General features: G+C 38.9%; 1 protein-coding gene across 2 annotated transcripts in view; it reads right to left on the bottom strand.

Annotated features, from left to right (window-relative positions):
- ccser1 (coiled-coil serine-rich protein 1) overlaps positions 1-8,799 on the bottom strand; it is a 104,252-nt gene extending 95,453 nt beyond the window's left edge. For both annotated transcript variants that reach the window (XM_066644432.1, XM_066644433.1), the window contains exons 1-2: positions 8,607-8,799; positions 5,049-6,203 (exon numbers count right to left, since the gene is read on the bottom strand). In XM_066644432.1, coding sequence (XP_066500529.1) covers positions 5,049-6,177 — 1,129 coding nt within the window. In that variant the 5' untranslated portion in view covers positions 6,178-6,203; positions 8,607-8,799. The remainder of the gene's footprint in view (positions 1-5,048; positions 6,204-8,606) is intronic.
- Between the last annotated feature and the right edge of the window lie 3,986 nt (positions 8,800-12,785).

Here is a 12,785-nt window from a genome sequence, read left to right as displayed (position 1 = left end):
AGAAACAGGGCTGCAACTGAAATCATTTTGTTCCTCTATAAATTATTCAGTTTTTGCAATCAACTCAAACAGTAGCTACAATTAGTTAAGATTACTGTAGTCAGTTCTGCAGTAACAGGTTAGCTGTATATAATGCAAAATAAGACAACATGAATATTGTTAATTGATATAAATCACTGGCTGTTATATTAATCTAGCGTATGAATACATTTTAAAAGCTGTTCTCAAAAATGGCAGAAGTGAAAGTGGCTGATGCTTCAAGCTACTTTTGGGCAATATCACGTTATGTAATAGAACTATAAAATAAGCCAGTGCACACGAGCTAAGAATATTGTAATTTATATTTAAATACGTACATTTCAGTTCATTTTAGTGTTTTTACCCACACAGACATCAAAAAGACACAAAATAAAAAATAAATAAATAACAAATTAAAAAAAAAAAACAAAACAGCATAGTAATAGTAAAGATGCTATTGAGGAAGGCACCATGACACTGACTGAAAAATGATGTGGAAAATATTCTGATACACAATCAAAACTAAGTTCAAATATATATATAAGTATAAGCAAATAACCAGTTCGGTCTGACACCATTCACACTTGCTTGGACTTTTTCAGGTCAACGATAGACACAGAAAATAAAATAAATAAAATTAAATAAAAATAAATTTGAAAGAATGGATGTCTTAGACTTCAACTTTCACACATCAAAATGACACTATTGTGAATTGTACTTCTCTTTCAGCTACTGTTATCTGCTCAAGTAAACTTATCCACCAAGGTGACGTTTGAAATATACATAGTGTATGATTAGCCTATATATAACCATAAAAGTACCTTATTGTATTTGTCAACAAATATTACGTAAGAATTTATAAATAAGAATACACTTTTTTTCTTTGATCACAAACAAAACTTACTTTTTGATTTTAATTATTTATAATTAGGTCATACCACGACCCTGAACTGGTAAGCGGTTACAGACAATGAATGAATGAATGAATGAATGAATAAATGGTGTTTGGATTTCACCTGATTAAGGAAACCTAAGGATCTGACTCACGGCCTTAACTAAACTAAGGTTTGTGGAACTATTGGGATTTTCCATATTAACTGTTTGTCTGAATGTGCATTGTTATTGTGTATGTATGAGTACATGTGATTATTTTGAAATTAGAATCAACTTCTAAGCAAATGTGAACACTATCTTTCAGTACAACCAAATATTCACACAAAAGAGCTCATACAACAACAGGCTGACAGCACACATCCAAACGATTAGAAAATATTCAAAAATGTAATAGTTCCCTAAAAATATCCAACAGATTTTACAAGACAGGCCTTAACTTAAAAACGTACTTTGCTTTTCATAAAGGATTACGTAACAAGCCCAACACCACAAACTCATTTCAGTACAAAGAAAGCCAGACAGGAAATAGTTCTTCCCAGACTATAAATGAAAGAATAATAATAATAAATATAATAATTAACACACTTATTTTAAAGTGCAAAACAAATATGGATTACTATGCACTGCCTGTATATAGACAACAAAAGACATTTTATGCTTTTATTTTGGGTGATCATATATTAAAATATATAATATTAGTGAATTCTGCTGCTATAATTTACAGCCATTGCATTTACACAGATACATCACCAGACAAGCGCTGCAAATAGAAAGGAATGCCGCATATGAGCATAAGGTCAATACGATCAATGCCAGGAATCAACTAGAAGGGTATAAAGCCCCACAGCATTGGACTGTGGAGCAGTGCAACTGTGGTTTCTGGAGGGGTATTCAATACATACGGGATGAGTGGGGTTTGTGATTCGGAATTAATCATCTAACTTCAGTAAATGACTTCATTTATGAGCATTCTCCAATATTTCTTCCAGTCAAAACGGCCACCGGAGTTATTAATTTTAAAGACAAATTTGAGTATAAAAGATAATCATCTTCCATGAAGAAGGGAAATATAAGAAAAATAGTTGGATTGGATTTTAGAATGACAAATTGACTCCTAATAACTGTGCAAGGTAAACAAGACTGAAAATCACGTAAATAAGCTGCCGGTGCCCTCACCACAGAATGGCCACACCACAACAATCAGAACAGTTCAGAAACTGCTGATATAATTTTATTGATGGCCGCAGCAATCTTAATGACCTATTTCGATATATGAAACTTGTTTAAAGAAGCTGCTGGTGTTCCACAAAAATGGACTGGGCTCCTTTTGCTCAGAATTCTGCTGCCCGCCTTCTCACAGGAATTCGCTCTCACCAACACACCACCCCTGTTCTCCATCTTCACCGTCTTCCCATAAAGTACTGTATTTAATTCAAAATACTTCTTCTCACTTATAAAGCTCTCAATGACCTTGTTCCTTCATACCTCTCTGCTCTTCTCCATCCCTACAAACCCATGAGCACACTCAGGTCTTCCTCAGCCGGGCTGCTCACTTTCCCTCCTTCCAGTATTCACAGCTACGGTGATCACGCTTTCTCTAGATCTGCTCCGCAACTCTGGAACTCACTTCCCCCTTCAGTCCAACATTCTCCAACTCTCTCTCTATTCAAATCAAACCTCAAAAAATATCTTTTCTCCCTTGCTTTTAATACACCTCGGACTTAATCTCTTCATGCTTGTTCTGTGTGTGAATGTTTTGTATTCTGTATTTACTCTGTTTTGTATTTCTTTGAATGTGTTCCATGTATTAACTATTGTAAGAGTATTTGAGTTCTTGAAAAGCGCTATATAAATATAATGCTTTATTCATTCATTCATTCATTCATTATCTATAACCGCTTATCCAGTTCAGGATCGCGGTGGGTCCAGAGACTACCTGGAATCATTTGGCGCAAGGCGGGAATGCACCCTGGAGGCCAGTCCTTCACAGGGCAACACAGACACACACACACACAGTCACTCACACACTCGGACACTTTTTTTGAGTCGCCAATCCACCTACCTACGTGTGTTTTTAGACTGTGGGAAGAAACCGGAGCACCCGGAGGAAACCCACGCTGACACGGGGAGAACACACCAACTCCTCACAGACAGTCACCTGGAGCAGGAATCGAACCCACAACCTCCAGGTCCCTGGAGCTGTGTGACTGCGACACTATCTGCTGCACCACCGTGCCGCCCATAATGTATTATTATTATTATTATTATAATTATTATTACTATTAGAGCTCAGAGCTAACAGGAATTAATGTGTTTGTGATTACTTGGACTTTGAAGGTGCAGATTGAAAAAGAAAATGTGTTATATCAGTAGTATGTATCTGTGAAATGTTCTGTTAAGTATGTTCTCTTAACCAAAATAATCCATTTTAACAAACACTCCATAAGCCACATGAAGGGTTATACTGCAATGACAAATTCTGACAAGCACTGACAAGAAACCGCAAGGACCGTCTTTCTTCTTACACATGTAAATGAGCAAACACAACATGTAAGGGGTTCACCTTTTTCCTGTTTGCCAAGCAAAGACTTAGCAAACAAAAGAATGACAAGGGTGAAAGCCTATATCACATCTCCATTGGAGGAAATTCAATACACTGGAATAGCACCATTTGGCTTCCACATAACCTCGGAGCCACAGGCATTTTGGAGTGAAAGCTCTGAAATGGTAGGATATAAAGTTCGGAAATTGTAGGCCACAAGGGGGAAGAAAGAAGCACAACAGTGCAGCATCTAAATGGATGTTTTCTGTGGGTCGATGAAATATTGTTTTTTGAGAATCTAAAAGGAGCTGGTAAAAGCCAACCTGATGCAATATACAACAAAAGAAGGATCCAAAGCTTTTGTGTTCTTGTAGACGGAAAATCTGAAAAAAGGAGTGAACAAAGGAAAACAAACTTCCACAAAACTGGGGCAATGCAGATGTAAAATCGTAATACTAGTTCAGGGAATAACTATTACTATCATGCTTTATTGCTGCTGTCATTGGCAGCTACAACAAGGAAAAAATCCCCTGAATTAATCGAGTTGGATTTACTGTTCTCTTTCAAACTGTCAACAATATAAAAGCCAGAAAGAACATAACCCTCAAATGTTTTGAACATTATTCTAATCATCTTACCCTCAGTAGTGTCAGGATATCAAGAACGAGGATTATGTTTTACACTGGACTATGTCCAACATGTAAGGCACAGCTCAGCACGATAATAAACACCCTGTTGGTGTGGCTCCATGAGAATGTTTGCATTGAGCTTAAAAAGTTGTTCTGATATATGACCTGGTTTAAGAAAACACATGAAACAAGATGGGGGCAAATGTGAATGCCTTTCTCCAGGATCTCCTGACCGTATCTGTATAAACAGTTAAATAAATATACAGAATATGAATTATAATTGTTGTCTGTGGGAGATTGAGGTTTTAAAACAAAATTAGCAATTATTAACACATGAAAGAAAATACTATTCAATTATCAGGCTACTTCCCTTGATTAAGGCACAGCCCTGATGTGAGCAGCCTGCAATTAAGGTAAACAACAACAAATGAGCAGGTTGGAAATTCTTATTACACAGATGAAAACAGGGCAATGATTGTGTGATAATTATTAACTTATTAAACCAAACAAAATAAGTTTAAATCACATTTGTGCCTGACGTTCACATAACTTCAGGGCTGAGTGTTTGACATAAAAGAAGACAAAAGGTATGATGTATAGAGTCATCTGAAGTATTCATAGTATGTCAGACATGTCACAGGTATGTCCATGTGAAAACACTTTGCAACATGACCTACGCAGTATGGTGTGATTATTTCAAAATTCGGCTTGCACAGTGCTAATTGGTGTAATTCTATTACTTATTAGTTACATTACCTTCATATGTAGGCGTAATACATATGTATATAAGTCAATTATAACTGGGGGAAACTTGTATCATGGTTTTCCACTGTCGTACTGCTTTAAGTGGCAATATGACCCTTTGATACACTTTGATAAAGAACAATACAAGTCTCCTTGAAGTATAATAAATGCACACAAATACACACACACCCCTGTGTATACAGTCGCTGATACAGTCATACCTGTGTGAGGTTTCCTCAGATGGCTCGGCCTGCTCTCTAGTTTGCTCAGGCCAGTTGATTTCCCCAGCTGTTGGGTGAGAACTGTGTTTCGGGGTCTCCTCTCTCTGGGCTCTGGGTTGGAGCTGCTCTCCTCACTCAGGTCTGGGGCTGGTTCATTCTCGCTGGTTTCTGTCTGATCAGGCTGGGGCTCCTCCACAATCTTCAGTGTTGCTGGCTCTGTGTGGACCGTGGTACTCTCACATTGCGTGTTCGCTGCTTGGCTAATTTCTGGCAGTGCAGGCTTCTCTGGAGCAGGCTGATCTGGAGTGTAGCACATCTGTGAGGTAGACTCAACCTGGCTGAAATTTTCAGGTGGTGCGGCTGGGCTCGGAGCAGGCAGCGCGTCCACTTCTGAGACGGAGTCCTCAGTAACGTGGACAAAGTCCGATGGCGTGACGGCAGTTGTACGGTCCTCTGAGATGATGGGGGACTGGAGAGAACTCTCCCCAAGCTCTCCAGGCCAAGAACCAGGAGTGCCCATCTTAGGAGGCTCCGCTGCACTCTCCTGGCCTTTACCTTGTTCTATCGCATTGGGGGAATTTTTAGAAAATCGATGGTGGGCTGAAAAGGACTTGGGCAGCAACTGCTTCTTGTGCCTTGAGGATCTCTTGCTGCTGACGTCATCCAGAAACCCTGAATCATCCCCCTCATTAGTTCCTGAGCTGATGCAGTTGATGAACACGTTGCGGTTGGTGGAGGCTTTCTCAAAGTCCTCCGTCTGGGAGCGGCTGATCTTCTTCTTGTGCCCTCCAAAACCAAAGGAATGTCGCGTTTTTGAGTTGCAGCCATCACTGAACCCCAGCTCGGACGTCTGACTGCGGTCGTCCAGGTTAAGTTGAAGGGGGTCGATACGCGTCTCGCTGCTCCTCTTGCTGTGGAAGCTGATGGAGGGGGTGCGGAACAGGCTGCGCCTCTTGCCTGTGCTGCTGGAGCTGGAGTTAGTGCTGGAGGGGGAAGAGGTGTGAACACCATTGCCCACACCTCCAGAGGAAGGCGAAGAAGGGAGTGATTCCTGCCTTTTGTTCACACTCCGTCTGAAGATGGGTAACCTGGAGACCAGGGTGGAGCGGCGTGACCCTGATTCGCCCATTAAGGATCAGCATCAAAGTTGCCACTCTAAGAAAAGGAACACAAGAACATGCTCAATGAGCATTTTGAAAATGTCCCTGCAATTTATGAAACAGAAACTGAGGGCCAAGAGTTTACATTTCCTACCTCCACCACTACTACTGTTGCTCCTGCTACTTCTGTTCTTTTTTTTTTGTTTGTTTGTTTTGCTAATAATACTAAAATGGCTTCACTATTAGCTGTAGTTTTATTAAAATTATTACTATTATATTTGCATTAACACATTTTACTATTATTATATATTATTCTATTATTTCTTCTTTGACTGCTAAAACTACAACTATAACTGCCACTACTCAGCATTAGAATTCAACCTCAGTAAAGGAAAACAGAGGCATGTTCAAATCCCATAAACAATAACATTATTACTAATTAATACTAATTAATAACATAATATTGCACAATAATGTATTCAGCTAAAGAAAGCGCAGGGGAATGGAATACTACTGCTAATACTATGGCTTCTACTACAAATAGAACAACCACTACCACTGCCACTACTAGAAAGTAAGGAAGTACATTTTATTTTTATAGCACATTTAAATAATAGCGATTTACAGGAAATAACAATTCCTCCAGTAACCACTTACGCAACACAACCAGACGTACATTAACACTGACATCAGTCCATCAGTCCACCTCTCAACAGATTAACAGCTGCTGAGAGCGAGGCGATAGAAATAAGTGCTGAGCTTGTTTATAAACAGTTACAGATAAGGCAAGTCTAAAGTCACTTGGGATTCCGTTCCAAAGCTTTAGAGCGGCAACAGAGAAGTTGTACTAGTACATGTACTACTAATACTACTACGACTACAATCACTACTAATAATAAACACTGAAATAAAAACCCTTAGAAAAGGAAAACAGAAGCATGTTGTCTCATGAGTGCAATATGTAACACTGGGGTATATTAAGCCACAGGAATGTTATAAAGACTATTACCAACACACCACGAAAACTATTACATTCTACTTCTAGCAGTGGCTCTAACAAATCTGACAAAAATAAAAAGTCCTCTCCAGACTCATTCTAATTCTTCCTGGCTTCTCTAATAATCTTAAATCCGCCTCAGAGGTGTGATGGTTGAAATAAAATTCTGGGAAGTATATTGATCTTCTGGACCTGGATTTGGGTGATTATGTGCTCACTGCTCAATAATGTGTGTGCGTTTGTGTGTGTGTTTGTTAGCTGCCATGAAAGTTAAATACAAAGACTCAGTTTGGATCTGCTGCTGTGCAATAACAATAAAAGCAGGTTTCACATGATACCACTTTTCACACAAAGTATTGTACTGTAGAATAGAAAGAGGGGCATGATCCATTTACACACATATCTAGGACCATAAAGAGCCAGAATCCAACAGTGTTAGGGAATTTCTCCACTGCAGTAACTACAGAAACAAAACCTGGTTATCAGCTGAGGAGTCAAATAAAGTTAGGGAAACCTCCTAGCGATAACTGTGTGCGACTCTGGCCTTCAGGACCGGGTACTGTGACTCCTGTCCTATGCTGCGTTACAAATGAAAGTGAAAACATACATTTCCACATTTACATTCACGCATACCTGATAATGTCAGAGGACGGCATTCTAACTAGCGAAGCATAAACATGTCCACTATATTACATTTGCTTATAATAACACTAGGATTAAACACTCTCACACCTGTCAGCACAATAATGGGTGACGGTTGGAGATCCACCCAGTTTGACACCTTACAGTGGAATGCAAGTGATTTAATTCTAATTCTCGACGTAAATTACATGCAGATTTATACAGGCATACAGGTGTAGAGCCAAGGTCAACCAAGGTTTCCTCACCACTGGCACTAGAACTAACAAACAGCTAACGTCATGTGCCTTCACTGCTCAGTGTCTGTTTATGTGACTGACAGACACCTGACAGAGGGAATAAACCTCCGCGTTGTGCGGCAGGTGTAAACACGAAGACTGATTTAGTCTTCTGAGCTCCAGCTCAGTGCCTTAAGCCAATTAGGCGGACAGAAGTAACGTTTACACCAAAACCCATTCACAAATATGGAGCCATTACCATAACGGAATGTGAAAGCGCTTCATTAATCAGAGCGAGGCGGAATCAAAACAAGAGCACTGACAGATAGCTCTGAAATCACTCTAACGACACTGAGTCGCACGGGAGGATAAATACACACATCCACGTATAATTTTATGTCTTGTTAATAGCTGGCGATATAAAACAATCACAATGATTTTCTGTAAGCAAGCGAAAGCGCCGCTGGTTTGTGTGAGTAATGGACAGTAAACGAGGCTAACGCTAGAGCCGTTGGCTGCTATCAGAGAGAAGGAGCTAACGTTCACAGCGCTAGCCCCAATCTCCTCCTCCACACGGAGAAAAAGACGTGAACGTTAATGTTACCTGCAGAATTCCCGAACCCCGAACCGCTGAATTCCCGCACGGTTTCGGCGTTTTCAGGTCGTTTACCAGGTGGAGATGTGTCTAATTCATGGCGGGGTGTGTGCTTCATTCACACGCTGTACACACGGCGGTTAGGGGACGTTTGGTTTGGTTTGGTCCTCTACTAGTGAAGTGCACCTCCAGTGACGTGGAGACTCTCGCGCTCTCTCTCGCTCTCTGCCTTCTTCCGTCTTCGCTGCTGACGTCACAGAGCCGCCATCGCACAGGTACAACACTACAATAAAAATGCTGGATATATAAGGGCTGTCTGATGTTATGTCACAGTTATGAGCAGATTTCTCGTCATCATTATTCCAGATTTTTTATTCAGGTGTCAGGTGTACAAAGACCAAATGTTATACTTAAATGCTATGTTTTGCAGGTCAGTAATGTTTATATAGGTTTTCACAATAAGTGTCTATTGTTCATTTATGTGAAGTGTCTTTTAAAAAGCACATGATTGCAAACTGATTGCAAAACACTGCTCCAGGGACCTGGGATCTTGGGTTCAATCCTTGCCACAGGTCACCCACTGTGAAGTGTGTTCTTCGTGTGTCTGTGCTCTGGTTTCCTCAGACAATCCAAGAACACGTGTCGGGAGATCGGTTATATGAAATAGTGTGTGACTGGGTAAGTGTGTGATGGGCTAATATGGACTGGTGCTCCTGCCACACGCTAACAGATCTGGGTAGGCTCTGGACCCACCCCGATCCTGATCAGCATTTACAGAATATGAATGAACAAGCTGATGAATGAATGTGTGCATAAAAACAAACAAATATAAATTCATGTAAATAATATGTGATCACGTGATGACATGTTCCTTATCATGTAATGACACATTTGCACATGTAAACCTTTTAATAAACTGGCGCCTCCATAGAAAAGCATGAGATGAAATGTGACACGCTGGAGCAGCCATACATGAGGGAGCCATGCTAAATGCCCAGTGCAGGCTAGAGGAGTATAAAGGCCCCACTATCACGCTGTTGAGTAATGGAACTGAATTCTGAGGCTGTGATTCTACCAAACCACAGGGTGTCGCTGTTTCCTAACAATTGTAACTGCATGGCTTCTCCAATCACCTCAAAGCAACCTCGGAGGTGTTTGAAGAGTTGAATCAAAATTCTGAAAACAGTTTTTATTTTGATATATATTTATAGTACACCATTTACAGACGTGTTGGGACGATGTGCACAGTGTAAATAAAAACACAAAGCAATAAATATACGTAAATATTGCAAACATGACGTATTTAATGTAAATAAAAAACAGTGCAAATCTTGCAAACCCTGTATTTAATTTATAATAGTGTTTCATTACTCTGAAAGACCTTTTGGATAAATAGTGCAGCAATTCAGGAATAACCTGGCTCAACATAAAATAGCAAAGAACTTGGGGATTACATCATCTAGAGTACATGATATTATTAAATGTTTCAGATAATCTGAAGAAATTTCTATGTGCATAAGACAATATCCAAAAATAGTATCAGCTGTAATCTACTCTGGATGAAACTTTGAGACGCACAGTTTTCTGAGAAGCTAACACAATATAAATGTTACATTTGCTAAAAAAAAAAAAAAAAAAAAAAAAAAAAAAAATACTTTTTTGATGCAGTGCATCACATAAAAAAACCAACACTTTTTATTCATATTATATTTGCTCTGTCTCAAAGGCAGTACAGCCTTCAGAACTGTTCAAAGTAGTGCACACGAGCCTGTGAACACAGTTCATCACTGCATTCACAAATGCAAGTTAAAACTATATCATGCAGAGAATATAAACCATATAAACATGATCCAGAAATGCCACTGCCTCCTCTGGGCCCAAGCTCATTTAAGATACATTGAGCCGACATGGAAAAGTGCTTACAGAATGGTGACTTTCCAGGTTACTCTAAGCACACATTTCAAAGGCCAGCATCTATGGTATCAAGGGCATTAGTGCACATATCATGGGTGATTTACATATCTGTGGGGGCACCGTTAACGCTGAATGATATATACAGGCTTTGGAGAAACATGCAGGAATCCAGGCAATGTATTTTCCTTGGAAGATTATTTCAGTGAGACAAGACCAATCCACATGTTGCATGGAATACAACACCATGGCTCTTTATTAAAAGAGCTTAAGTGCTAAACTAGTCACCTGTCACCTGTCACAATTGAAAAACAAATGATGCAGTATGAATTGGATAAAACACAGCAACAGGGACCCCTATATCATGCAAGAATGGGAAAGCATTTGATTTTTAAAACTACAAACATTTACAAAGTTTTGCTAAAAGGATAGGAGATGGAACACAGTGGTAAACACGCCCCGGTCCCAAATCCTTTGTAATATGTTGCTGGCATCACATTTAAAATGGGCAATTATTTGAAAAAAAAAAAAAAAAAGTAAAATTGTGTCTTTGTACTATTTTCACTGCAATACAGGTTTAAAAGATTTGCACATTACTGAATTTTTGTTTATATTTAAATTCTGGATAGTGTCCTTACCTTTTTGCCTTAGTATCCACAATGAAATCTGCTCACGTTACCCAGGCTGTCCACTGTGGGTGGTAAGGCTTTAGGTGTTGCTGCCCCTACCCTCTGGAACTCTGCTTCTCAACCTGCCTTTTATAAGATGCTCTGACCTAGTCATCTAGCCATCACAGTCTGGCCTTCGTCACAGTCAGACACTGAGGCTTGCCTGTTTTTCCTGCTTCCAACACATCAACTTCAAGAACTAACTGTTTACTTGCTGTCTAATATATATTCCACCTACATATAATGTATCCCACGCCTGGACAGGTGCTATTGTGTTTTGTGTATTGTGCCAGCCTTCACAGACTATTATTTTTCTTTTTTTCTTTTCTAGAAGATCTGTGCTCTGTAAAAGTATTCTTTGTTCTATATGGTCAGCTGAAAGGCCAGGAAATAATGTCAATGGGGAAAAATATTTTAAAAAAAAACTTGTGGGATTATTATTATTATTATTGCAGTGTTTATTTTTTTTTTCATACCAAGTTTCTTGAGACTGGGAATTGTCTTTTCATTCTGAATTTATGTTGTCATTTCCCCATACTTTTCAACTTATGTTACTCAATGTTTACTCACATTAACATACTGCCTCCACCATGTTTCACAGCTAGCATTATACAGTTAGTGTTCCCTAAGCATATAGAGAACTACACAGTTTAATTTTCATCTGAACAGGAAATGTGCTGCTGATATTTGTCAAGTTTTTCAACTAATTTTTGTTGGACATTGTGCACAGAAGTTGATTTCATACAATGTTTAGTGCCCAGTCTGGGAACTCACTGAGAGGCTAATATTTGAATATAAATCTTAAGCTAAAATATAAACCATTGTCTTTTGAGGATGGACACTGCATATTACGTTACTTCAAATAATTCATAGTGGTTTTACTATGATGTTTATGAGTTTGCATTATAAGGTTTAGCTATCACATGTCATACCTTTAAGACAATTCTTTGCCAATTCTTTGGTTTATTCATTCATTCATTCCTTCATCCCTTATCCAGTTCAGGGTCGCGGTGGGTCCAGAGCCTACCTGGAATCACTGGGCACAAGACGGGAATACACCCTGGAGGGGGCACCAATCCTTCACATGACCTGCTGTGCCACCGTGCCGCCCCATGATGGTTTAATTATAACCAAAACTGAAAACACTGCGTTGAAAAATGTTTTGTTCTGTACCACAATGAATTATTGTTAGTGAATAATACAACAAAAGCTTAGATACAAACAGCAAAGCAGCAAAAGCTTGAATACAAACAACAAATACAGGGTGTGTGAAATGTTGGGATAAATAACTGAATTATTTATATATGCATCTTGCATATATTTTCTATATTTAACATTGGGGTGGTTTCAAATAGACGGATTAAGCATCGTCCTGGACTAAATCATCATTTCAATGGAAAAAATCACATTTAAAATGCTGTTGCCCAGGACTAGGCTTTTGATTTTGTTGTATTATATAATTGGTAGTTAGGGAGTAACAAACTGGGGTACAATCCAATTTAATATTACAAAAAATATTAACCTATTTATTACAATAAAATTTTTAATCTTTAAGTGTGTATTAAAACAATAAACAGTGTTGCACTGTAATACTAAAGAATTAATAGAA

The sequence above is a fragment of the Hoplias malabaricus genome, chromosome 14 (genome assembly GCF_029633855.1).
Source record: "Hoplias malabaricus isolate fHopMal1 chromosome 14, fHopMal1.hap1, whole genome shotgun sequence".
NCBI lineage: Eukaryota > Metazoa > Chordata > Actinopteri > Characiformes > Erythrinidae > Hoplias > Hoplias malabaricus.
The sequence above is the reverse complement of the archived record's forward strand: the minus strand, read 5'-3'. Positions and strand labels throughout refer to the sequence as shown.